We start from the raw sequence: 25396 nt of genomic DNA, 5'->3' as shown, positions 1-25396 counted from the left end.
CCCCTGCTCAAGCAGGGACACCTAGAGCTGTTTGCCCAGGCCCATGGCCAGGCAGCTTTTGTATGTTTCCAAGGATGGAGACTCCACAGCCTCCCTGGGCAACCTGTGCCAGTGCTCGGTCACCCTCACAGTGAAAAGGTGTTTCCTGGTGTTCAGAGGGAACCTCCTGTGTTCCAGTTGTGCCCATTGCCTCTGGTCCTGTCACTGGGCATCACTGAGAAGAGCCTGGCTCTGTCCTCTTTGCACCCTTCCTTCAGGTATCTGTGTACATTGATAAGATCCCCTGCTGGAGCCCTCTCTTCTCCAGGCTGAACAGTCTCAGCTCTCTCAGCCTTTCCTCACAGGAGAGATGCTCGAGCGCCTTCATCATCTCCATGGCCCTTTGTTGGACTCTCTCAGTATGTTTGTGTCTCTCATGTACTGGGGAGCCCAGAACTGGAGCCAGCACTCCATGTGTGGCCTCCCCAGTGCTGAGCAGAGAGGAAGGATCACCTCCTCCCTCAACCCGCAGCCAATACTTTGCCTAATGCAGCCCAGGATACTGTTGGCCTGCTTTGTGGTGAGGGCACATTAGTGGCTCAGTAGTCCTGGCCCTGACCGAGGCCCTGTGCACAGTAGGCCAAATGCCACTTTCAGCTATTCCCACGATTTAAGAGGGTTTAGATCAGAATGAATTTGGCTCCATTAGCTAGGTCAGTAAAACAGGGCAGGTAGAGAAGCGGAGATTTTGCTCTGAGCTCATTCATGGCAGACACATTCAGTATTGCAGTTTGACTGAAAAGACTTGCACAACCTCATCAAAACAGAATTGTTGCTCACCAGAATCACAGAATGGTTTGGGTTGGAGGGGAGCTTAAGACCATCCAGTTCCACCCCCAGCTCCACCCCCTGCCATGGGCAGGGACACCTTCCACTAGAGCAGGTTGCTCAAAGCCCTGTCCAACCTGGCCTTGAGCACTGCCAGGGATGGGGCAGCCACAGCTTCTCTGGGCAACCTGCACCAGTGCCTCAGCACCCTCACTTTTTTCCTTATATCTAATCTAAATCTCCCCTGTTTAAGTTAAGAAGTAGCAAGGAAAATGAGGCAAGAAGTACGCTGCAAAGTAATGAGCAGAAAACCTGATAAACAGCACATCCCTCCACTGCATGGGATCAGGAGAAAAATGTGCAGAGCTCACTTGAGAAGAGAGGTTTCATTGAATGTACTCTAATGGCCACCAAGTTCCTGCCTAATGGATTAACAAGGCTCACCCCTTCTATGTTTTAGAAAAATGCTGCCTTAGGGGTGAACAAACCATCTGATCAAAAGTCACAGGATAGGGGAAAAGCAAGGCCTTTCCAAGAGAGCAGTATGGCCGTACAATGGTTGGAGATCATGAATTAGGGCAGGCAGCAATCTTGGTTATATTAGAATAAGACATAGCAGGTATAGGGCAATGTGCCTTCAGCAGCTCTGCTGTCCCCAGGTGCTCTGGCATCTCCAGGGTATATGCATCATGCAGTTGGGTGAGAAAGCAAAGGGATGATAGGAGAATTCCCTCTTCCAAATAAAAAGGCAAAGGCTCCCCTTCATTCCCTTTCCCAAGAAGCAACCCATTAGCACCCAGTCATGAGAACTCCAGCATCCCAGCACTGTGTTCCGTGACTAACCCAGGACCCCTCTCTGCCCCTGCCTGTGCTGACAGCATGGTTTGCTGATTAAAATGTTCCCAATAAGTCAATTTTGACAACCTTCCTCATCAGTGACAGTGGCAGCTGCAAGAGTATTTTTAGTTCTGAGTGCCTCAGCCTCCTCATAGTTCAGAAAATATGTCATTTTTTGCATTGTGGGTGGAAATGGAGATCAGTGCTTTCTAATGTCACAGCAACGCTCCCTGGATGAGCAGCAGAGGTGATGGTGGCAGTCCCAATGCTTTGCCAATGGCCTGCAAAACCCAAGGGCACCCTGCATTTTCCTAACGTGATGTGGCAGAAGGCGCAGCTAGCTGTAGAGACATCAGCTAGGGGTGATGCTGCACACTCCAGTAGGAATGGTGAGAGATATTCCCAGAGGATTTTTTTCACTGAACATATATTTTGTGCCCCTGAGGACAGGCAAATCATCAAGACAGCATTTATGGCTGTAGGTCAGGTCTGGAGAAGCAGGCAGTGTGCTTATGGTGCTGTTTCAGCTCTGCAGAGCCCTGTGCTGTTCATCCAGGAACCGTTGCTGTGGCAAGAGTGATGATGGGATTTGAAACCAAAGCCACTCCATGACAAACCACCTTGTGTGACTCCTGTTTCTTTCACACAGGACTGTGGGACCTGTGTGTGTTGCTATAGGGAAAACCAGCCTGGCAGCAGGGATAGGGATGCAGGACAAGCCTGACAGCATAATGACCTTCCCATTCCCCAGCCTGTGTATCCGGTGACTAGTTCTGTTCGTTTCCTGACTACAGCTTCCAGGCTAGAATATCTGAAGACAAAGATGTTTCAGGGAATGCCAGGCAGAACAAGAAATGACCATTGGCTGTACCTGAGCAAGAAAGCAGGTCCCCTTGTTTCCACACGGAGCATCCTCCAACAGCCAACAGCCACTGCTGCGTGCAGAGGGGCTCCAGCTGCTGCAAATAGGCTTGACCAATTTTACTTAAAAAGCAGAATTTGGATGGTTTCCCAGATTATAATTACCTATATATAAATATAGTGATAATTATGCTACCTGAGACCTCAGTGCACAGAGCTGACAAGTGATGACAACTAAATTCATTAAGAGTGCAAATGCTCTTCCTCTCTTTTATGAAACAATATTGAGTGATCCCCGAAGAAATCTGGCAACCAGAGACATGATCTGCTAGTAGGTGGTGAGCCCTGTGAAGTCTGCTGGAGACGTAGGACAGCCGATCCCCTCCAGGAAGCACCTTGGTGCTATATAGCTAGTAGAGGAACAGAAAAGCAGACAGTTAAACCACTGGATTTTGAAAACGCAATATGTTTCAGGCATTTGGAGTGAAAACTATCCTATCACTTTGTTTAGACTGGGAAATAAATCAGGACAGGGGCTGTTCTTTGGCACAGAGGCCAACAGCATGGCTTGCACCTAGAGAAAAGCTCTTTTACCTTTCCCGACTTATACAGGGTAACCCTGTCCAAGTTTCTCACTGGGCATGGGCCCAGGGCTGTGCCAACGGGGTGGGCTGGCATGGGGCAAAGCTCACCCTGAGAGCGTAGCAGCAGGGCAACACCCCAGTCCTACACTGGTGCTCGGGTCTGACCCCTCTGGATGCCTGTAGGAGGACATGGTGTCTCTGCATACCCGTCCCAGAGCCAGAGAGACCCTAAACTGGGGCCCATCGCAGTCTTACTGAGGCTTTTCAAAGCAGTTTGGTACACTGGCTTTTCAAACACTCTCTGTTTTTCACACCCAGAAGTGCCAAGCCTCAGGGATGATGACGAGTGCTCAGAAATATGATACAAAATGCACCTACGAGAAAAAAATGTTTGTTCCTGGGCCTCTTGGGGAAAGGTGAAAAGCGGCTGTGGTGTATGGTGTGCTTTCAGACCAGCACTTGAAACCAAGACTGCATCTTCACATTGAACTCCAGGTATGAAATAACCCTAAGAAAGGGGAGGAAATAGCAATAGCCATAATACCTCATCTGCAAAAAACACAGTGATTAAGAGTGATGCTGAACACCTACACCACCTTCTCAGGGTATTATTGCTGAGAGCGCCACAAAGCCCCAAACAGCACCGTTATCCGAGCAACCTGTTACGCTGACTTCATATTCCCACATTAGGCATTTCAGTTGACGTTTTTATTTTTCCAACAGGTCAACTAATCCCCTGTCTGCAAGTGTTTCATTACAGCTCTGTGCTCCCTCCCCTGAGAGCCTGAAATGCCTTGTCTTTGAGTGTAATGGAACTTCTGGGAAAGGAATAGTTTAGACCAAAGTCACGTTGCCCTTGCTTTCCCTCTGCCTTCATTGCCCATCCACCAGAAGCACTTTGAATACTCTTTTATAAGCAGTTGAAAGAATTTCCCTCGATGGTTTTCCTGTGCAAAGGTTGCTGTGTCCAAGGAGCCCACGGCAAGCTCATGGGAAACACGCTACAAAGCTCTGCTGATGGGAGAGAGCTGAACAGAGAGGTGACTGAGTGTATAGATGTTACAAAAACAGCCAGGATTGTTGCATCTAATGACATTAGATCTAAATAGCTTTGGAGGGGTGAAGAAGAATCTCGTGATGCTGAGCGAGTGGGCAATACAATGGCAAATGGTGCTCAGTGCTGATAAGCAATGGAGAGTGGAGGAAGAAACCTAATCCTGCCTCTATGTAAACCATAAGAAGTTCAGAAAACATTCGTTCCCTCCAGAAAAAAAAATAATATATATATATATATTTGAGGCATTAAAATCCTGGAAATCAATGTTTCAATATTAAATGGCTGACAAAAGAATAGAGAGACCATAAGGAATTACGGGGAAGAAACTGGAGCAGGCTGGAGTCTAATAAAATGTTACCAACATCCAGGTGTAGTCACCAAGGAGCTGTTATTGACGGTGGTACAAGAACATCGTCCCCACACTCCAATGTAAATGCAGAGCGTGCCTACCCCATGAGCATGCTGTGCAGTGCTGCAGAAACATCTGTGTCAGTATTTGAACACTACTACTCAGTTTACTCATCTTCAGTGTCATCTCCTTGCTCCTCATGTTCTTGTTCCAACACAGTACCTGCTCCTTGGTGACTACACCTGAATGTTTGCAATGCGTGGTTAGACGCCAGCCGGCTCCAGTCCCTAACTTGTCTCTTAGCCAAGCTGGATGTGTCTGCCTTTTGCACTCTTTTCTTATTAATTGGTCCCCTAATCCCCTGACTAGATAACAGCAGGTGGCGAAGCCAGGAAACCTGTCCTGCTGCACCTTTAATTTGATGGGCTGACAGCAAACTTGCAGCAAACTCACCTGAACCTCTCAGGTAAAGCCAAGAGAGTCGATTTTCTGATCTGCTTGTACAATGTAGAGTGAGACCCTGTGAGAGAGAAAGGGCAAATCGTGCAAAACCAATGGTAAAAGGTGATTTCCAAGGGTTTGTTTTTCACTCAGTACTTCTTAATATGTAGGAGATGTCTGAAAACAAAATCCCATGGATCTATAGACCTGGGCTTTCTACTCTGCTTACTTGAACTGGGTCATTAGTCTCGGGTTTTATATACCGGTTTGATACAGAAATTGTTACACAGCTTGTTAGTTTATAGAACTACATTTTCAATGCACTAGCCTCTGCATTGCTTTTTCCATAAATAAAAGTCAAGTCATATTCAGCTTTTATTTGCTTTTGGCCACAGTGCAATTTTGGGGCATGAAATTTGCTCTTCTATTCATTTATTTGTCTATTTGCATGTTGTAACTAGTGCAGCCTTTAGCTAATGTGAGTGAGGAGGGAAAAAAAATACCCAAACCAATTTAGAGTGAGGAAATTCACAGGCAGTGTTTGAGAAGGGTGGAGCTGAGCTCCTTAGGGTAAATTATAAATGGATGGTATTAAGTCTAAGGAAATAAACAAGTTCCAACACCGAATCGCTGCTGTCTCCACTGAGGATTTTAAAAGAAGCAACAGTACAATTGGCTACAACAAACTCACTGTCTAAGAGCTCTGAACTGTTTCTTCTCTTTCTACAGAACAGAAGCTACATACAGCCAAGAAGCTTTGAACATCATTCCTGCAATAAGGATCCCACCATTTTAGAATCTGTTCTTGGCTTTAAGAATAATGGATGTTAGCAATAAAAGTATTTTTTGAAACGTTTCCAAACCCATGTGGTTCCTGCAATAGGTGAAGGTTCGTATTTCACCTTATGGAGCTCAAACTAATTCTTCTATTCTTAAAATAAACTCAGGTGAAACATGAAAAAATAAATTACTTTGGCTCATTTGAGCTTTCCTGAGCTGGATGTGGAACAGATTTTTATGGGGATTGGAAGCCCAAATGCCTGCTCACAGAGTAACTTATCATTATGCTTTCTGTAGTGATTCGAGGAGTTGTCTAACATCCTGGGTTTGTCCAATTTAAGCTCATTAATGGAACTGGGACTTGGCTCCAGTGCTTGCAGCAGTTTGCACTGCACTGGGATGAGGTGTCCTGCGGGTACTTTGGGCAGAGGGGACCCCGCTACGGCACCCAGTCCCAGAGAACCAGGGGTGAGTCAGTCGGCAGCAGGCCAGGGGGGAACAATATGAGAGCAAGGCTCAGCCTTGAGACTGAGGAATTGCTCTTAGATTACCCCTCTCTTGTTCAATTAGACTTTGTCTGGGATCACAGAAGGCTGATCTCTGCTTATGTACAGTCCCAGACAATGAGGAGACCCAACTGTGAGGGTAGGATGCAGCAGCAGCTAGCACAGGTAGCCTAAACACTAGCAAGTTGTTTTGTTTTTCATGTCTAATGCATTGTCAGTTTATATGAAATAGGGGATAATAAATAATGTTCCCTTCCAGAACCTGGTTTTGTTCACTCCTAATGTGTGGCTCAAAACTTCTAGTTTCTTTCCAGGTGCTGGAAAATTGCAAGGCTGAAGAGTAAAGTGTGGTTAAAGGCTGCCTTACTGCTGCCTCTTGTGGTTTCTCAGATTACTTTCTCAAAGCGTTACTTTAGCAGGAATAGATCGCTGGTGCATTTGTGAAGCGAATAAATGCAGTCATGAATACAAGTTACATCTATCCATTTATGTTAACACTATGTATATAGAGATGCTGTACAAGATACAGTTTTTGTTGCATGGATGCCTAAATTTGAGGATAACTTTTCTTCTCACGCATAACCTGCCCCAAGCAAGAGTTTAGAAAATAAACCCACTGGTTGGTGGGGTGGGAGACATACTGCATATCACCTTTTATCACCAATATCACCTTGTGTCACCAATATACTTTACAAAAAGCTTTTGCACCACTTTTATTCTTAAAACAGAGTTAACTATCTGTAACACGGCATTACTGGAGGTGAATTTTTAAGTCTTTCTTCAAAGTACTGGTGGACCAAGAGGGGAAAAGCTCTATTGCTGTCCAGAGAACCACCTCCTCCACATGGACGGATGTTACACTGAATCACTTCATTCCCAGCCTTAAAACTGTTATCGGATCTAGGTGCGGGCAACCCCAGCTCCACACTCCTCCTCCTCTGGGCTGCAGATCTCACCACATAGCATCCATTCAGGAATGATTCTTGGTCTCTTCCCTGGTCTTGCAAACTTCATGTTTTAATAAATTCCTTAAAGTTTAATCATATATGTATATATTTAGAGCAGAGCACTGATTGGAGCTGGGTAACAATGCTATCCCTTTTTTTTAGCTGCTTGGTTTTGTTTTAAATTCCCTTTGGAAAGAAACTTGAAACACTTCACTCCCAGACAAGTCAAAACAGAGCATTTTCTTGAACTGTGAAATGAACATGTCATCAGTTGGTACCAGGGAAACAAAGGGTCAGGCCAAACCTCGCCCACTTGCATATTTTTATGGATATTGCTCATCTTAGTGATGTTCGTGCAATTTCTTCTGTAGGAAAGGGCAGCTTATATCAAAAATCTGCAGAATCAGACCCAATGGGAGTATCTGACCCTCTTAGAAGGATCAGCCTTCATTGAAAACTTGCCAGTTAGAGCACGGGACAGATGTAATCCCGATTTTCCTCCCCACCTTGAGTTGCCTTTACCAACCGTTCAGTTTTCCCTTTGCCTTCTCTGATTCTTCCAGATCCATGGAAGCAGAAATGGATCCTGCCAGCCCCAACTGCTGGCCACGCTGTGACCCCCACTTCTGTATGGAGCAATGTGGGAACCGGGTGAGACATCTCACCACTGCTTGCGTCCAGAAAGTGATTTGGGTTGCCCATGTGTGAAATAGCCCATTCTTTTCACTAGAGCAATATGTCAGTCTTCAATATATTCATCGTCTTGCATCTGAAACCTATTTTCATGGTAAAATTATATAACAAGTGTTGTAATGCATGAAAGGAACAATAGGGATTATACAATTATTGAGAAGACAGTGAAACACATCACAGACGCAACAAAATTATCTGAAAATAGAGGGCAAAGTCACAGCAACAGGAAGAGGATGGAGGATTTTGAGTAATTATGCACACAATTGGTTTCATACAGATGCTTTTACAATATCTTCCCTTTCTCAACTCACAGATGTTGCCTCTTGTTGCAGTAAAATGAAAATGAGAAAAAAAGTTTAAACTGTCTTTTCTTGCTGATCCACCTTATCTAATAAGAACTCCGGAAACACACACTTGGATCTCACTTTTAAAAAGCCATAGGAAAGGATTATTCTGTAACAAAAGCTTATTTTTCAAAACGTGGGCATTAAGCACCACAGCAAGGCACTATAGAGAGAATTATGGACTTAAACTAGATCCTGAGTTAATATCAAGATGATTTAAACCAGCTACAGAGGGAGTTGCCTAATTTCTGGAATACAGAACAGATCACTTCATCCACTCAAACTTGACAGAGGGAAGGTTATGTTTAACTTTTTTTAACCTATTTCATCCTCCTCCTTTTCACGAGCTATCATTTTCATCAGAGCATCTGAAAAGCCAGCTAAGCTCCTAAATTCCATGCAAAAAAAAAAAAAAAATCTAATTGAGTAAAGCTGAATCAGCTAAACGTCTTCCAAAACTGCGATTTATAAACCTTTTTTTCCCCCTGATAGGCAGATTGGCAATAATCCAGGTGTATTTTCCCCCGATGCAATAATGCAGTTCCGGGGATGAAAGCAGTTGAAAGAATCTGGGTTTTTTCCCAGACTTCTAAGTGCTGAAGAGCCGGAGCTGACAGTCCTCCCACAAGAGGACACTGCAGCCGCGGGGATGGAGGCTCGGCCCGGGCGCACCGCTTCAACCAGTGCCTTACAGAGGAAAAAAGTAAACCGGTAATAAGGATTTAGCATAAATTCGTAGAATTAACATTATAATCACCAACGCAACATTTATATGCGGGGTTTGGCTTCGCTTCTTCCCACAAACTACCGAAGTTTGCATTTGTATATAATTATTTCCAATTGCCCCAAAGAAATCTTTCATTCGGATCCTCCCTGCCGTTCCGCAATCGTTCAGAGCAATGCGGGACCGTGTGTCCCCGAACCCCGCCGCCGGGGACCGCGGCGGGCCCCGCGGCAGGCGCATGGGGCTCGGTTTACCCTGGAAAGTGATTTTGTGGTGGGTTTGGTGTTTAACTGCACAGTGAGAGTCTGAAAACAACTAAATAAACGGAGCTCGGTGTAACTTTGTTCTGGACGACAGGTGGCTGCTCGGCGGGGAAGCGGCTGCGAGCCGCGGCGCTGCGCCTCCCGCGCACCCCGGCCCCGCAGCGCCGGTGCCGGTACTCGCGCAGCCTCCTCCCGGCGCGCTGCTCTCCCGGCTGCCGGGGCGCGCGGCCGGGGCCGGCCGCCGAGAGGCGCCGGGCGATGGGGCGGGAACCCCGCCGGGACGGGGACGGATCCGGCCCGGCCCCCACCGCCACCGCCCGGGAGGGGCCGGGCGGGGCCGGCAGGAAACCCCGCCCCGGGCAGCGCCCGCCGCGCTCCGCGCTGCCTGCGCCGCTCAGCGCCGCCGCGGAACCCAGCGGAGCGGCAGGAGCGGAACGGGACGCGGTGGGACAGCAGGACGGAGAGGGGCGGCTCCGCCGTGCCGCGCCGCGCAGCCACACGGATCGGCGCTACCCGAAGGGCCGGCCCCGCCGCGGGGGGACCGCGGTGTTTAGTTTATTTATTTCCTTTTGCGAAGGAGAGAGACGAGCAGCAGGTTTATGCTAATCGCCCTCTCGGGAGCGGCGGTGGGGGGAGGAGGAGGGGAGCCATTTTGAACTCACTTCAAAGTTTAAGGTGGAAAAGTTGGAGCTCTCCAGCCCGCTGCCCGGGGACGGCGCTCTGGGCGGCGGCGGGGGGGCTGAGCCGGCGGCTGTTGGATGAGGGCGGGCGGGCAGCCCGGCGGGTGGATGGATTGTGCGGCAGCCCTCTGCCCGGCACCGCTGCCCGCTGAGCTCCGGAGATGCTGCGGCTGTCCGCCGCCGCCTGCCTGTCCTGGGCCGCGCTGCTCTGCGCCCTGGCGCCGGCGGGCGGCGGGGAGCTGCGGCCGCCCCGCGCCGTGCCGCTCCTCCACCTGCCCCCGGGGGCCGCGGGGCGCCGCGCCGGTGCCGTTGCCGCGGAGCCGCCGGCGCTGCCGCCCGCCGGGCGCCTGAGGGCGGCGGGGGCCGCGCTGCGCCGCTCTCCGCCCGCCGGGCCCCGCGGAGCCGCCGCCGGGTGCGCTCCGCTGCCGCGGGAGGAGGGTGGCGGGCGGCGGGCGCGGAGCATCAACAGCCCCCCGCAGTTCCAGCTGCCCAGCTACCAGGTCTCCATCCCCGAAAACGAGCCGGCCGGCACGGCCGTCATCGTGCTGCGGGCCCAGGACCCCGACGAGGGGGAAGCCGGCCGGCTGGTGTACTCCATGGAGGCGCTCTTCGACGAGCGCTCCAACGACTACTTCTCCATCGACGCCGACACCGGCAGCGTGGTCACCACTCGCAGCCTGGATCGGGAGACGAAGGACACCCACGTGCTGAAGGTGACTGCCTCCGACCACGGCTCCCCGCGCCGCCGCTCGGCCACCACCTACCTGACGGTGACAGTGAGTGACACCAACGACCACGAGCCGGTGTTTGAGCAGCCCGAGTACCGGGAGAGCATCCGGGAGAACCTGGAGGTGGGTTACGAGGTGCTGACCATCCGCGCCACCGATGGTGATGCCCCAGCCAATGCCAACATGCTTTACCGTCTGTTGGAGCCAGGAGCTGGTGATGGGGTCTTTGAGATTGACCCGCGGTCTGGGGTGGTGAGGACTCGAGCCCCTGTGGACCGCGAGGAGGTGTCTGAGTACCATCTGGTGGTGGAAGCCAATGACCAGGGCAAGGATCCTGGACCACGCAGCGCCACGGCTATGGTGCACATCACTGTGGAGGATGAGAACGACAACTACCCTCAGTTCAGTGAGAAGCGCTACCTGGTCCAGGTGCCAGAGGATGCCCCAGTGAACAGCCAGATACTGCAGGTGCAGGCCACAGATCGGGACCGAGGCAGCAATGCCCAGGTGCACTACAGCATTGTGAGCGGCAACCTGAAAGGCCAGTTCTACATCCACTCTTTCTCCGGCGCCATTGACCTTATCAACCCTCTGGACTATGAGACTATTCGGGAGTACACGCTCCGGATCAAAGCCCAGGATGGAGGCAGGCCTCCCTTGATCAACTCCAGTGGCATGGTGTCAGTGCAGGTCGTGGATGTGAATGACAACGCCCCCATCTTTGTGAGCACTCCTTTCCAGGCCACGGTGCTGGAGAATGTTCCTTTGGGCTACTCGGTGCTGCACATCCAGGCCGTGGATGCTGACTCAGGGGAGAACGCCCGCCTGGAGTACAAACTCGTAGAGATGGCACCGTCCGCTGGAGGTGCCCCTGTAGCAAGTGACTCTGGGTTCCCTTTTCAGATCAACAACAGCACAGGGTGGATCACGGTGGCTGCAGAGCTGGACCGAGAGACTGTGGAGAACTATCACTTTGGGGTGGAGGCCAGGGACCATGGTGTGCCAGTCATGACCTCCTCAGCCAGCGTGTCCATCACTGTCCTGGATGTGAATGACAACAACCCCACCTTCACGGAGAAGGTGTATCACCTCAGACTGAACGAGGACGCGGCTGTGGGCAGCAGCGTCCTGACCCTGACGGCAGTGGACAGGGATGTTAACAGCGTCGTGACTTACCAGATCACCAGCGGCAACACCAGGAACCGTTTTGCCATCACCAGTCAGAGCGGAGGGGGGCTGATCACGCTGGCCTTGCCCCTGGATTACAAGCAGGAAAGGCAGTATGTGCTCACAGTCACTGCCTCTGATGGCACTCGCTTTGACACTGTCCAGGTCTTCATCAATGTCACAGATGCCAACACTCACCGACCAGTCTTCCAGAGCTCCCACTACACAGTGAGCGTCAGTGAGGACAAGCCCATTGGCACCTCCATTGTCACCATCAGTGCCACTGATGAAGACACTGGGGAGAATGCGAGAATCACTTACATTTTGGACGATAACATCCCCCAGTTCCGCATCGACCCTGACACAGGCACTATCACCACCCTGATGGAGTTGGACTATGAGGACCAGGCCTCCTACACATTGGCCATTACAGCCCATGACAATGGCATCCCCCAGAAGTCAGACACCACCTACGTCGAGATCCTCATCCTGGATGCCAATGACAATGCTCCCCGCTTCCTGCGTGACCGCTACCAGGGCTCTGTTTTTGAGGATGTGCCGCTCTCCACCAGTGTCCTGCAGCTGTCTGCCACTGACCGTGACTCTGGTCTCAATGGCCGTCTCCTCTACACGTTCCAAGGTGGTGACGATGGAGATGGAGACTTCTACATCGAACCCACTTCTGGAGTGATACGCACACTGCGCAAGCTGGACCGTGAGAATGTGGCTGTCTACAGCCTGCGCGCCTTTGCTGTGGACAGGGGCAGCCCACCGCTGAAAGCCTCTGTGGATATCCAGGTGACTGTGCTGGACATCAACGACAACCCCCCTGTCTTTGAGAAGGATGAATTTGACATCTTTGTGGAAGAGAATAGCCCTGTGGGCTCTATTGTGGCACGGATCAGTGCAGCCGACCCCGATGAGGGGACCAATGCACAGATCATGTACCAGATCGTAGAGGGGAATATCCCTGAGGTCTTCCAACTAGACTTGCTCAATGGAGACCTCACGGCCCTCATGGACCTGGATTATGAGAGCCGGACAGAGTACGTGATTGTGGTGCAGGCCACTTCAGCCCCTCTTGTGAGCCGGGCAACAGTGCACATCCGCCTCCTGGACCAAAATGATAACCCGCCCGTGCTGCAGGACTTCCAGATCCTCTTCAATAACTACGTGACCAACAAGTCCAACAGCTTCCCCTCTGGCGTGATTGGCAAGATCCCAGCTCATGATCCCGATGTGTCTGACAGCCTGGCCTACACTTTTGTGCAAGGCAATGAATTAAACTTGCTCCTTCTGGACTCTGCCACTGGGGAACTCAAACTCAGTCGTGATCTGGACAACAACAGACCCCTGGAAGCCCTCATGAAAGTGTCGGTCTCAGGTAAGCAAGTTTTTGAGGTTCATAAAGCGTGTGATTCTGCTTGTTGGAACAGTATGGGGGCTCTGGAACAGTGTGGGGGCTCGGGCAGAAATAGCCCACTTGCAGTTTAGTATGCAGCTTTTGGTTTCCTGAAGCAGCAGTTTATCTCTGAAATTTTGGGAGAGGAACCACAGCAATGTATCAAGCCCATGTGCTGTGGATTGAAGTGGTGTTTTGAAGTTGTTTAGTAAACGTGGATCACAAGGGTATATAAATATGAGTGTGCATGGAAGGGTATATACTCCCTCAGCTGAAGTGGTACCTCGGCTGAAGCTTTTCTGATGTGGTTGCAGAAGGGTAATAAATGATGTGACTTGCCAAGATGTAGGGAATGCACATGTATCTGTAGTGCCATCTGTAATGCTGTCTCCCCTCCCTTTTCTTTTTTCCTCTTAGGAAAACCCAAACCAAAACAAAACCGTTGAGATTTGGTATCTGTGCTTTTTTAGCAACAGAGCATGTTTATTCCCTTCTGCATACTGGGAGGTTTGGCTGGTAGATCCTCAGACCGCTTCTCCACTGGTGTGGCCTGGGTGGATGTGATGCTGGTGGAGCTGCGCTGGTTTGCGTTGCTGGCATGTGTTCCTGTGGGGAATGGCAACTCTGAAAGCACTGAGTTACAGCTGTGTAACAGCTGTGTAACGTGGCCGACTGCACTGGAGTTGCTCTGGTAGTGCTAGGGGCAGATACTGGCCAAATGCTGCCCCAAAATCAGCGCTGTTGCAGGGAGGGAGAGGAGGGGAGAGGCAGGTATACTCTACCGTTACCTTCCTCTGAGAATTTGTGTCTGTGTGTGCGAAGACTGTTTGATGTCATCCAGTATATATTTCTCTGTGAGCACATACATGCTCTTAGGATATCATTCTTTTTCTGCTGAGTTGCTTGTTTACCATGGAATTGCTTTTTATGCCTCTAATTGTGGCATCAATCATGCAGAGAGTAATTTCCTCTGTGGGTGCCAGTCTATAAGTTTACTGTGGACCTGATCCCGTAGTTCTGTTGACTTTCAAAGGTTTAACCAGATACATTCCTCACTGCCTCCCTCTGCAACCTAAAACTAATTTTTGTATTCTTTTAGCAAAAAAATATAGCTGAAAGCACCAGGTACATAAAATGACACTTTAGGAGATGCTGCTTTTTGGATGGTTGCATTAAAAATGAATAATCAAGCTGTGATATAATCCTGGCAGCACTTGTTTTACTGTAGGTAGTCATGGTGTGCAGCATCGGGGGAGCAAGCCATGTTCTCCTGTGTGTTTGCAGGCTTGAGGTCCTTTTTGCTTAAGGAAAATGAAAGTGATATTAACCGAGTTGACTGATTTTACTGCTGTGTATGGCCTGACAAGCCACTCCTGGTTCTTCCAAAATGCTTGGGGGCCAGCTGATGTGGTAAAGTACCTCATAAATGCCGTTTCCGTGTCCTGTGAGGACTTGCAGAAAAAGCAGACAGTTGGCTTGTGACCTTAAAGAAAAACATTTGGATTAAGGTGCAAGTGATTGCGTGGTCACTGTCTGTCTGAACCAGTAGCTCTTTATCTGGTAGTAGAAGAAGATAAGAACTCATCTTGGAAAAGTTGGTTCCTTAGACAGATGAAGTGTATTCAGAACAGAAAAATAGGTGCCTATTCCTTTCTCATTCTAATGATTGATGCAGTTCAAGTGGCTGAAATCTCAGGTAGGAATTAAGACCTGTTTTCTAAAGTAGCAGGAGCTTGATCATTCTAGCATCATTTTCATGTTGGTGAAGGTGTGAACTTTGAAACTCTGTTGTGATGTTGATCAAAACTGTCTGCTGCAAGCCTTGAGATATCTGAGATTAAAGCTCTGTATGGATAGGATTTTAAAACAACTTTGACAAGCACTGAACTCCATTTGACGTTCGTTTGGACAAGTTGGCTGTTTGTAAATTGAAAAGGCAGAGTTTGGCAGCATGTGAATAGCCCAGGACAGTCCCACCTGGCTGCTTTCTCTGGTTTATCTGATGCAGCCTTTAAAAAAAGGCGGAGAAGAAGCTCAAGACAGAAGTAGTCCACAGGGTTATCTCCAAGTGTTGTGAAATACCTGCAAATCATCTGCTAAAATGACCTGTCAGTTAACCCAAAAACTGTCTGTTGAGTAGCCATTAACCTCTCAACCCAGACAAACACCAAGTCCTGCCCTGCTCACAGCTGCCCTTCGGGTCAGGGGAGGATTGGCGCTCTTTATGAACTTGGGGAATTTGGTCTATATATAAGTCGGAAGTAACACTGCTGCTATAAAAATCTTAGTTCCTCCTACTGATGTGTGGTGCTGCGGAGGCACGTGAGTGTGAGTGATGCTAGTGAGGGGCTGTGCTACTCAGTTGATTTACTTTGAGACAATGATACTTGGCTAAACCCAGCATTCTTTCATTTGACTTTCATGGGCCCTATTCAAATAAGCAAAGTAATTTTGCTTCTGCATGTAGACAAACTTTAAGAATCATGAGAAGCAAGCAGATGGGGTTAATCGGTTTTGTAAAACCTGAGAACAGCATGCTCAGCATTTAGAACTTGTCCCAGTGGCAGCAGCATCGTTGGGAGCAATGCGGGGTGGTAGGAAGCTCTGGGCAGGCTCGGTACCTGCCCGGCTTTCCCCTGGTACCTGCCCGGCTGTGCCCCCGCAGCCCCTCAGGATCAGACCCAAGTGGAGGAGGAGGAATGTGGGTGGTGTGCGTATTAGCATTCTGCTTTGGATTGGGAAGGAGCTTTTGAAGTCAGTCTCTTTTGAAGTGAATCTCTCTGGGTAACCCCTCTGCCCATACCTGTCATGCAGGGCTGTCTGAGTGAACAAACTGGACGCTTTTTGGATGAAACCAACCCAGATGTGCTCCAGGGGTTCCTTAAAAACACGCGTTCTCCTTTTTCCATTGTACCTTCAAGGCTAACCTATGGGAAGGCAGAGCTTGGCCTTACATTCCCATGCCTGCACATTGTGTCCTTAGGTTTATGTTGTAACAACTGGGGTGAAATCTGGACCCTGCTGAAATCCTGCCCTGGCTTTCCACAGGAGCAGGATCTTACTCTGGGCTTTTGGCACAGGTGGTCGAGAGTAGATGATTCTGAGATTTCTTAGTGTTACTAATAAATATATGACTTAAATTGACAGGATCATTAAAAACGATTACTTTTTGTCCATGGTGATGTTCACAATAGCCTTAAATGGGGATTTATTTGGTCAAAACCGGGGTTAAACATTGCTCGGGTCACACTGCATTCACCCATGTTAAACACTACACCGCGGTCCCTGCCGGTGCTGGGGGGGAAGGCTGGTGCTAGCCTCAACTTTGCACAAATGTTGCACAAGTTTGCCTGGGTATCACATTGCAGACGCTGCTGGCACCTGCTTGGCTGTGCTGCCACAACTAGTCCCACTTATCATCCATGACAGCTCAATGGGATACAATAGATGTGTGTGCAAACTCCTCTGGGAACCCAGCCTAATTCAGCAGTGCAGACAAAACCCAACCTGACTGGATGCTACAGCTTTCGAGTGGTCCAGATAAATGTAAAATACCATTCATTATACAACATACAATACACAGTTTGGGGAAGGTAGTGTTCCTCACACAGGGAGGGATAGACACCCAAGCATTTTTGAGGGCGTGCAGGCTCAAGTATCTTTTACATTTCTTTGGCTTTTAATCTCCAGTAGCATTCAGTGAGGTTACTGACTATCAGCAAATACAAATTAAGATTGAGCTCATTTGTGTTGCAATAAGCTTTCGGGATTTTTACTCAAGGCTTGGTAAAGGATCTTCATTATTATTGTAATTTAAAAGTCATTATGTTAATGATCCTGGATCTCCAGCTCTGTGCCTTCTCCATACAAACGTAACCGAAGGTGCAATACTTTGGTTTAGCCTTTCTGATAAAGGTAAGGGCACAGCTGAGATGCAACGCACTGCGGGGTTACTTGTGTGTGTGAGGATTGGCAATTAAAGGGAAAAAAGAAACTTGAAAGAAAAGGTGTCTCTGAAAGCACAGGGGCACCTTTGGGTGCAGAGGGTGAGCACGGGGTGACTGCTGGGGATGCAGGCTGGGTGCCTTGGCAGCATAAGGGTGAACCCTGGCCTCATGCCCCTGTCTTTGGGAGTGGGGCGGATGGGGCTGCTGGGGCCTCGTGAGCTTTCCTCGGAGAAAATGGTTCTTTTAGGAGTGATGCTTCAGGCTGACTGCAGGGCTTGCTTTCAGGGTCAGTGAAGGGCAGTTAGCACCCGAACTGCTCTCCATAGCCACCTCCCAGGGAAACACTCCCTCGGGCTGCTGCGGTGGGATCCCTGTGCGTTATACAGTCAGAAGGTGATGGAAATGGATGGGTGGAGGTCTCTCTTTCCCTCTTTCCAGGTAGGAGGTGTCTCGGGTGTGTCCCGTGGCTGCAGGGCTTTTGCATGCTGGTGTTCCCGGGGACCTTGGGTGCTTCCACTTCATGCGTGCATCCTGCACTAAGGTGAGGGATGAGAAAACAGTGGCTGAGGCTGCAGGGACCAAGCAGGAAAAGATGACACCGGGAGCTGCAAGATTGCATTCCCAGTCATTGCGTGGTGTTTTAAGTGGGGCTGAAGTGAAGGATGACTGATAAAGGTTAGTAGCAGTGGGTTTGAACATATACATCTACTTTCCTAAAATAGCAAATCAAGAGTAGTGACCATAATTTTAAAGTTAGGGCAGCTCCTGGATCTGCTGTACTAAATGCCTCATTCATCCATACGGGTTCTATATTCTAATCTCTTCTGTAGGTGAGATGCATTTCAGATGTGCGTCCCTCCAGCCTGCAGGAATGTGACTTTCCCTTTTCAACTGTATGATCTGCTCCAGCCGATAAAAAGCTGTGCCTGCCTTGTTGCTTTCCTATGGGCTTCCTTCCTCTTTATCCCTGGATTTCATAGGAGTGGTGTATTTTTGTTTCAAATGACAGGAAAACATTTATGGCTATGAGAGGAAAATATTTAGTGGAAGGCTGACTGACAAAGTAACTTTTTACTGAGATAAAAGGTATCTCCTACATGTAAATAAATAAGATAGGGAGTTACCTGCAGCTTAAGCGACCGTAAATAAGCATTTTCTTTGCTAAAATAGTGGTCCTTAGTGATGAAAAAAAAAGATAAATGTTTACCGCAGCACACTTTAAAAAGTAAATGAGATGTTTTATCTCAGATAAAGCTATTTTGTCCATCAAATTCTTTCAGAAAATGCTACTATGCAACATAGCTATCACTAAAAATGTTTGTTTCTCCCTGTTTCTGTACAGTGCAGGCTGTATATTCCTGGTTTTGGTTACAGGTTTTAGCAATATACCTTAGTATGTTTTGGTGGTTGAAGCATATATGCAGATGGCACTTTTTAACCTCATCCCACAAAGTGGAACTTTGAACCATAAATACTAGAGGTCACAATCGGCTGCCAGAGGAAAAAAAAGTGTATATCAAAGCCCTACATAACCCCAGCTCAGCAGCGCTGTTTAAAAACATGTTATTGGGTTGCCTTAACTGAGAGGGTATGAGAAGCGGCTGATTGAGGCAGCAGGGGGTTTGGCTGGTTTTGTACACACTTTGCTCCATGTACCAATCATTTTCGTTTATTTTTTTATTGCCTTAATGTTGATGCTTTTCTCAGTGATTTCCAGAAAAGAAGGAGATTTTAGGATAACAAGGAGAAGGTGTAAGAAGAATGAGACTGAAGATGTGAGAGGGAGAAAGTGTAATGGTGGCATTACTTGGAAGACTTTTTTCCCCTATTTTCAAATTGTTTGCGAATGGGCAATGGTTGTAATAACCGTTTTTTAATTGGATTAGTAATAGTTCTATATGTTTATTACTACTTTTTCAGCCTCAGAGTGTATTTAATGAATTGGTTTCCTTGGTGTATTCCCTTGTGATTTGCTTCCCTTGTAGAAGCCATGGAAGTGCTCTTAAGTCTAACTTGCACTTGTGGGTTGGGAAGAATCCTCTTTTGTTCTGTTGTTCTCGTCACACCTTTCCTGACAGTTCAGAATTGGTTTAGGGCTGGGGTTGTGGAGCCTGCTGCAAACTGCCGGATACAAAGTAAACACTGAATTGTTGTCACGGGTAGTGGCAAAAGAACCCTTTTTTTAGAATACAGGAACAGTTTTCTAGGTTTGGATGTTAGGATGATAGTAAACCTGCAGTAGAAGCAGTAGAGGGGAAAGGAGGTGTTGTGAAGCAGTGGGATTTTATACTCTGTTATCTCCAGCATCCCAAGTGCTACCTGAGGAAGTGGCTGGCTGCTGATAAAGCATATAATTTTACATGGCTCATTGAATGGCCCGTTTTCCTTCAGTGTGTATACTTAATATCTTGAAACTCCCTTTCATTGTTGACTCCTATCTTTGAGCTGAATGAATTTTCTCAGGCATCTCATGACTGAGGAAAATAACACTGGGTTTTAAAGTATGACATTATGTGAAGGTAGGTAGCGTGCTCACCAGTGCTCTGGTAGGGTGCTTCCTGGTGAGACCCTTAGCAGATACTTGGATGGGAACCCAGGCATCTGCACGTTTCCACCGGTCTGGTTGGAACATGGCCCTGGTGTCTCCCAACATCTTCAAGGAGGGGTTGGAGAGACTCATCTGTGGTCTCCTGCCTCCACCCTGGGGTGTGCTTCAGGTCTGCCAGACACCCCTGCAGCTGATGGGCTGACTCCAGCGTTTTGGCTGGCTGGGTGCTCAGGGTTCACGGGCTCAGGGGCATGTGATAGCAGGCAACACCTATGATGGTGTTTACAGTTCAGCCAGATGTGTAACTGCTGCATATGCTGGCATAGCTGAGCTCACTTTCATCTGGTTATTTTGGGTACAGACAGCAATGACTGCACCGTACCATGGGTTCAGCTTACGATTTCACAGGGCCCTTTGCTTCCCTGGTGGGTCAGGTGAGGCTGACAGAAAGACTCTGAGAATGGAGCTGCTCTAGACGTTGGGAGGAGAATTACTTTCTAGGCAAGAAACAAGCAAACGTGAAGCAGAAACCTCTTCTAAACCTACGTGCTGCAAATACCTTTTCAATATTTAGCAGCTTAGGCAACTCTAGCTGTAACGCTCATGCATGGAGGATGAGCACGGGGAGGATCAAATGTCAGACACAAGATCTCTGCTCTCCATCCCTTCTCCCTCTCTTTTATAAGCCCTCTGGCGTTTGAGAACCAGTTGGTGGGGACAGACTCTCTATGTCTGAGTGTTTGAGGTAACAACACAACTTCCTTGCTTACCTCAGTATTGCCTGATTTACAGGATTTGGGCAACTGTCTCTCTTGGCTTCCTTTGGCAGACTGACTTGTATTTCCAAAAATACCTGTGGAGAGTCTTTAGGAAATGTAGGAGGGTTAGAAGAGCTGAAGATACTCAGATCAGATGTAATGACCCTTTCTGGCAGTCTTCCAAGTTGCAGTTTTTCTGTCCTGGTTTCTGTGGGAATGATGTTGGTTTTAGGTAAAAGAGTACTCCAACTGCTCTGACATCTACTTTGTCATTTAAGAAACAAGTATGGCAGTGCTGTCTTTTATGAATGACAGGCCTTTTTGTTGTCTGCTCCTTTTTTAAAGAGTACTTGGCCAAAAGACTGCATAAATCAGAGTACAGAAAAAGTTGATGGTGGGCTTGGTTCTTCAAAGCCTTGTTCACAGTGGTTGTCCGCTTAGAAGAAAGTACGTCTAGGATTTGATCTAATTCAGTTTTGCCACTTTACGTTTCTGTGACAAGTGACAGTTTTATTATCCCCCCTACCCCCTCAGTGCAGCTCTTGTTTCAGTGTTGAAAAACACTGAACTATTTATGGATGCAGCACAAGTTTCCAAAAGGGCCAGGACGTAATCTTCATGGAAGATTCTGAAATCTGCCACTGAGTGATCTTGTGTTTGTTTGGTGAGATTTGTCTGACACCTTTTTTGTAGGACACTTTGATTGAGATTCCATTGCAATGCATTGATTTTGTCGGGTTGAAACAGAGTTTTTGAAGGTGCAGCTTGGCTCTTATGGTCAGATTCGTATCACCTATCATGATCTGCCCAAGAGATCTGGTATCTCTTCAAAGGTGGTCAGGAAGGTTGCAGCCATGATTGGTTGATAGGCAGGAGGGCTGTGGCTGGAGATGCCCATCTCGCCCCACTGATTAAAGAGGGAAAATAAGTGCCTCATTTGGATTAATTGCCTTGCTGTTAAGTGGCTAAAGTTCAGTGGGATGAACCCACCCTCAATGTTCGCACCACGACAAAAGGGTTTGTTTTCTTTGTAAGGATGATTGTACTTATTTCTGTTACAGCAAACTGCCTGTAGTAACAGGCTTAGCAGACTAGATGGAAAGAATGGGGGAGGTTATAATTTGTGAACAGGAAAGTGTTTTGCCATGAATAATGTTAAGAAAGACTTTAAATATTGTCAAGAGTTTGAGTGAATGAAGGGGGAAAGTATGCTTTTATGGGGATTTGGCATTCAACAAAGAAAGAAAATTTTAAAATACTTCAGAAAGATGATCTTCACACTTGGAAAAAAAGCAGTTGGACAGAAAAGAAGGATTTGCTGGAGAGAAAGGAAAACTTTCGGACTTTGTTTCAACAAGTCGTTAATTCTGCTAAGCTGTAACCACCTTCGTATTTATTCCAGTGTTTACACTTGCCAAGCACTAAAAAAGCAAATAAATGAAATGGTAAACCTGTAATAAATCCTCAGGGGACCACATAATAAACATAGACATGTTACGCTTATCAAATACAAAAGCAGGTAATCTGTTTTCAACACCACTGCTGAACGTGTGATCGATGCTACATTCCGATGGGTCTCCAGCACTTTTGAATGTGACACATCTGGTCGAAGTATTTCATTGCTTTCTGAAGGAGGGAGAAGGAGAAGCCATCGTTAAGAACCACTGTCAGCATGGCATCTCCTGCATGCTTCAGAGTCTGTGGGCTAGATCCAGTTTCGGGGAGAAGAAAAAACATCTGGAGCCCACCAAAAGGGGTAAAGCAGGCACTATGTGGTCAGATTTGAGTTTCAGAGATGTGGTGGCCAGCACCTAGAAGTCTCTTTTTGCAGTTAAATCCCAAGGGACTGTTAGGTTTGGAAGCAAATGTGAACGTGATTCTCTGTAGCTGCCATGCCACCAGAGCACATATTGTGGGTACAAAGAGCTGCTTGATCTGTTGGGTTTACCCATTCCTTTCACTAGCTCCAGATCAGACTTCTTGACTCTATTCAAAACTGATGTTAGCAAGTCATTCAGTTTATTGAATTGAATTCCAGTCATAACACTTTTGGACTTTCCAGGAACCAGCCCAGCTCAGTTTACTTGTGTGCTTGCAGCAATATTCATGTTGGGTGTATTTCTAAAGAAGACCTTTTAATATTCAAGCTGTGATTTTTATTTTTTAAATGTATTTATTTATTTAGCTGTCTGAATTTAGTTTAAGTCATGTGAAAGGTGTCCCACACAGGTGCATTGCTTGTTTTAGCATGATTGCCAGCTTCCAGACACAGCTCAGCATAGCTAGGAAGAAGCGTTTGGCACCTTTCACAGCTTAGGTCCAGTAGATTGCTTATATCTAACCATCAACTGCCACAGTGCCTCACTTTTAGGTGCCTGTTCCCTGCAGCAGTATCCTGTTTTAGGCAGTTAAGTGTTCTATAAAGTGGGTGTACTTGAAATACCATCGTGCTACAGCTTGGGCACTTCACTCAGCATAGCGATCAGGACACTTAGTGAGGGCAGAGATGGGCTGGCCTCCAGCTCTCAATCTCAAAGCTCTTACTGTGCTATACGTTAAAGAGGAGCCGAATAAGGTACAGAAGCCATTGTGTAACTTACATTTCTCTCTTCGGTAAGTGCCATAAGCTACAGGGTCTTGCTCACACTTTCAGGGCGATGGAAAGGAGGCTTTCTGGCTTATGTTCATGTATGTGAGCACCTCTGCTTCAGTTGAGCAGTGGTGTGGGCAGTCTGGCTATGACTCTCAGCTGCTGGATTTTGTTTGGACCATAATAAAAGCTGGATCATGATCCATTCAGGCCATGTCAGGACTAGGTCGGTTCTGGCTGTAGCCATGGACTCAGCTCTTCCCACCTAGTAACTCAAAGATAAAATAAACAAGAACCATAAGGCTTTCCAGGGAGTACTTCCCTATTGATCAGAGCTGATTTGTTTGTCTTTTGGCTTTAACTATTTGTAAATGTATTTTGCTTCTAAGTGGAGTGGTTCCCAGATGGGCTAAAGTGTCAGTTATGGAAGGATTCATGGGCTCAGACTTAAATAACACTGCTAAATATCCAGAGTTCAGCCCATCGTCGCCTACTGTTTAATCCTCTTTCTCACTGCAGTTTGCTGTGATGATAGACTTGCTAGTAATTATCAACATGTTGCTGCTCGTCGCTTGGATCCCGTGGCTTTTCCTGCAACGTGCTCACTGACGCTACAGCTCGCCGACATTGTCCTGACACATGCAGGAAAAGTCTCTTGGCAGCAATGACTGAACTATCCCACCGGTTGACTTGTTTTCCCTTCTCACGGGGTGTATTTCTGATGTTGGCCTCCCTTTACCGGCACAGTGTAATTTAGATATGTGTGCACTGCGTGATGAGCTCTCTGTCTGGCAGATAATTGCCTGCTAGTTTAAATCCCATCTTAACTTCAGTTTCTTGAGATCATGAAATCTGCTACTGCCTTCTGGTAGGTTTTGCAAGGCTGTTTGCAAAAGGATTTGTTATGAGCTAAAGTGATGTGGGCAAATCTACAGGAGTTTTTTGGAATGTTAGGTAAGACAGATTAACTTTTAGGTCCTGTTTACTAAGCTACCCAACATTATTCTGCATTGAGTCTGGCAACCTAACACTTGGGTTTGTTGACCAAGCTGCTGGCAGCAAGTACTGGTTGTTTGCGCTGGTTATGCAAAGTGGGAAGCCTGGGCACATTTTAGGACATGGTGGGCGCTGAAAGCTCGTTACACAAAACATGCTGGTGTTCCTCTTTCCTTCTTGCTTATCTTCTTCTCTTCTGTCCCTTCATGCTCACTGGGTCTGTTTGCCATGTGCTGTTGTGCAGTGAGGCGCCGCGTCTCTGGAGTTTGCCTGCTGCAAGTTTGTACAGGGCTGTGCACAGCAGAGGCCGCTGCTTTTGTAATACCTGCTGTAAATAATTAGGATAACCACCAGACACCGACTGACCGACTGCCCCGGGAGATAGCCAGATACAGATGGCGGCGCTGGGGATGGCCCCAGGCCTGGCTGATGGTGTGTCCAGCAAGCACTGGGGGCTGGCTGGCGGTGTGGCAGCATCCTTTCTCACTGCCTTCTCTCTTGCCTTTGGGGAGGCAGGGCAGGTTCCTCATCCACCCGTCACACTCTTCTGACCACCATGCTGTTACTTGCTGTTCGGTGGGTGTGTTGGCCCAAGGCGAGGGGCAGGGTCCATCCCCTCCAGAGATGCCCCATGAGATGCTTCTGGTGAACCAGTGGCAGCCATTGCATCGCCCATGCAGCCCTTGCACTCCCACTGGCTGTTGTGGGGTTGGGACCTCAGTGGTGCTGCCTGATGAGTGCAGCTTCCAGAGGTTTTGCAGCCACGATCCTTTGCCCCTCTCCTTGCACAGGGCCTTAGGGGCCACAGCTTGAGGTGGTGACAGTCCCACAGAGGTTTTGCTGCCTGGCACAGCAGTCACAGGACATCCATGGCCAGCCCCAGGTCACGGGGCACACTGCACACTGAATGTCAGTGCTTGTCATCATTGCAGTCTGTGGGAGCAACACCTGTACCACGAACTGGTAATCTGGCCCAGTTTGGGTGTAGGTGGTGACTATATTTTTACCCTATCCCTTGTGTCAAGTTGCATTCACCTTTACTGACTGGTTCCGTTGTGCCTCAGCTCCCTCATGGCTCAGCAGTGTCTGAGACTTCATTCAGCTTTAAGGCTTTAAATAAGAGATTCTGATTTACTACCAACAGCATTGATGGACATGACCAATTACTGGCAATATACTCAGGTGAGAACTGAGTAATGAGGACATTTTTTGTATTCTGTGCAGTGAACTTTGTTTTGTATGAACTAATTTATGAACTTTTGTAAGATCTGCTTTTTTAAAATATGTCCCTTGCCAGTGGTTGGGGATTTCTTAAGCAGAAGTGACTGGTTCACTCCTTGGCTCAGCCAACGTGCATCAAACTGCACTGAGATGATCAGATAAAATT

The 25396-nt window shown here is 47.9% G+C and overlaps 1 protein-coding gene across 10 annotated transcripts in view; it reads left to right on the top strand.

Annotated features, from left to right (window-relative positions):
• Positions 1-10337: 10337 nt before the first annotated feature.
• The window catches only part of CELSR1 (cadherin EGF LAG seven-pass G-type receptor 1), a 165844-nt gene continuing 150785 nt past the window's right edge, over positions 10338-25396 (top strand). For 7 of the 10 annotated variants that reach the window (XM_030480078.1, XM_030480076.1, XM_030480077.1 and 4 more), the window contains exon 1: positions 10470-13152. In XM_030480078.1, the coding sequence (XP_030335938.1) occupies positions 10470-13152 (2683 nt within the window). Of the gene's footprint in view, positions 13153-25396 lie in introns of all 10 variants that reach the window. The other 3 variants (XM_030480073.2, XM_030480080.1, XM_030480079.1) reach the window with 1 other exon arrangement.

This window comes from Strigops habroptila, chromosome 3, assembly GCF_004027225.2.
Source record: "Strigops habroptila isolate Jane chromosome 3, bStrHab1.2.pri, whole genome shotgun sequence".
Classification (NCBI taxonomy): Eukaryota; Metazoa; Chordata; class Aves; order Psittaciformes; family Psittacidae; genus Strigops; species Strigops habroptila.
This window is presented reverse-complemented; position numbering and strand designations above follow the sequence as displayed.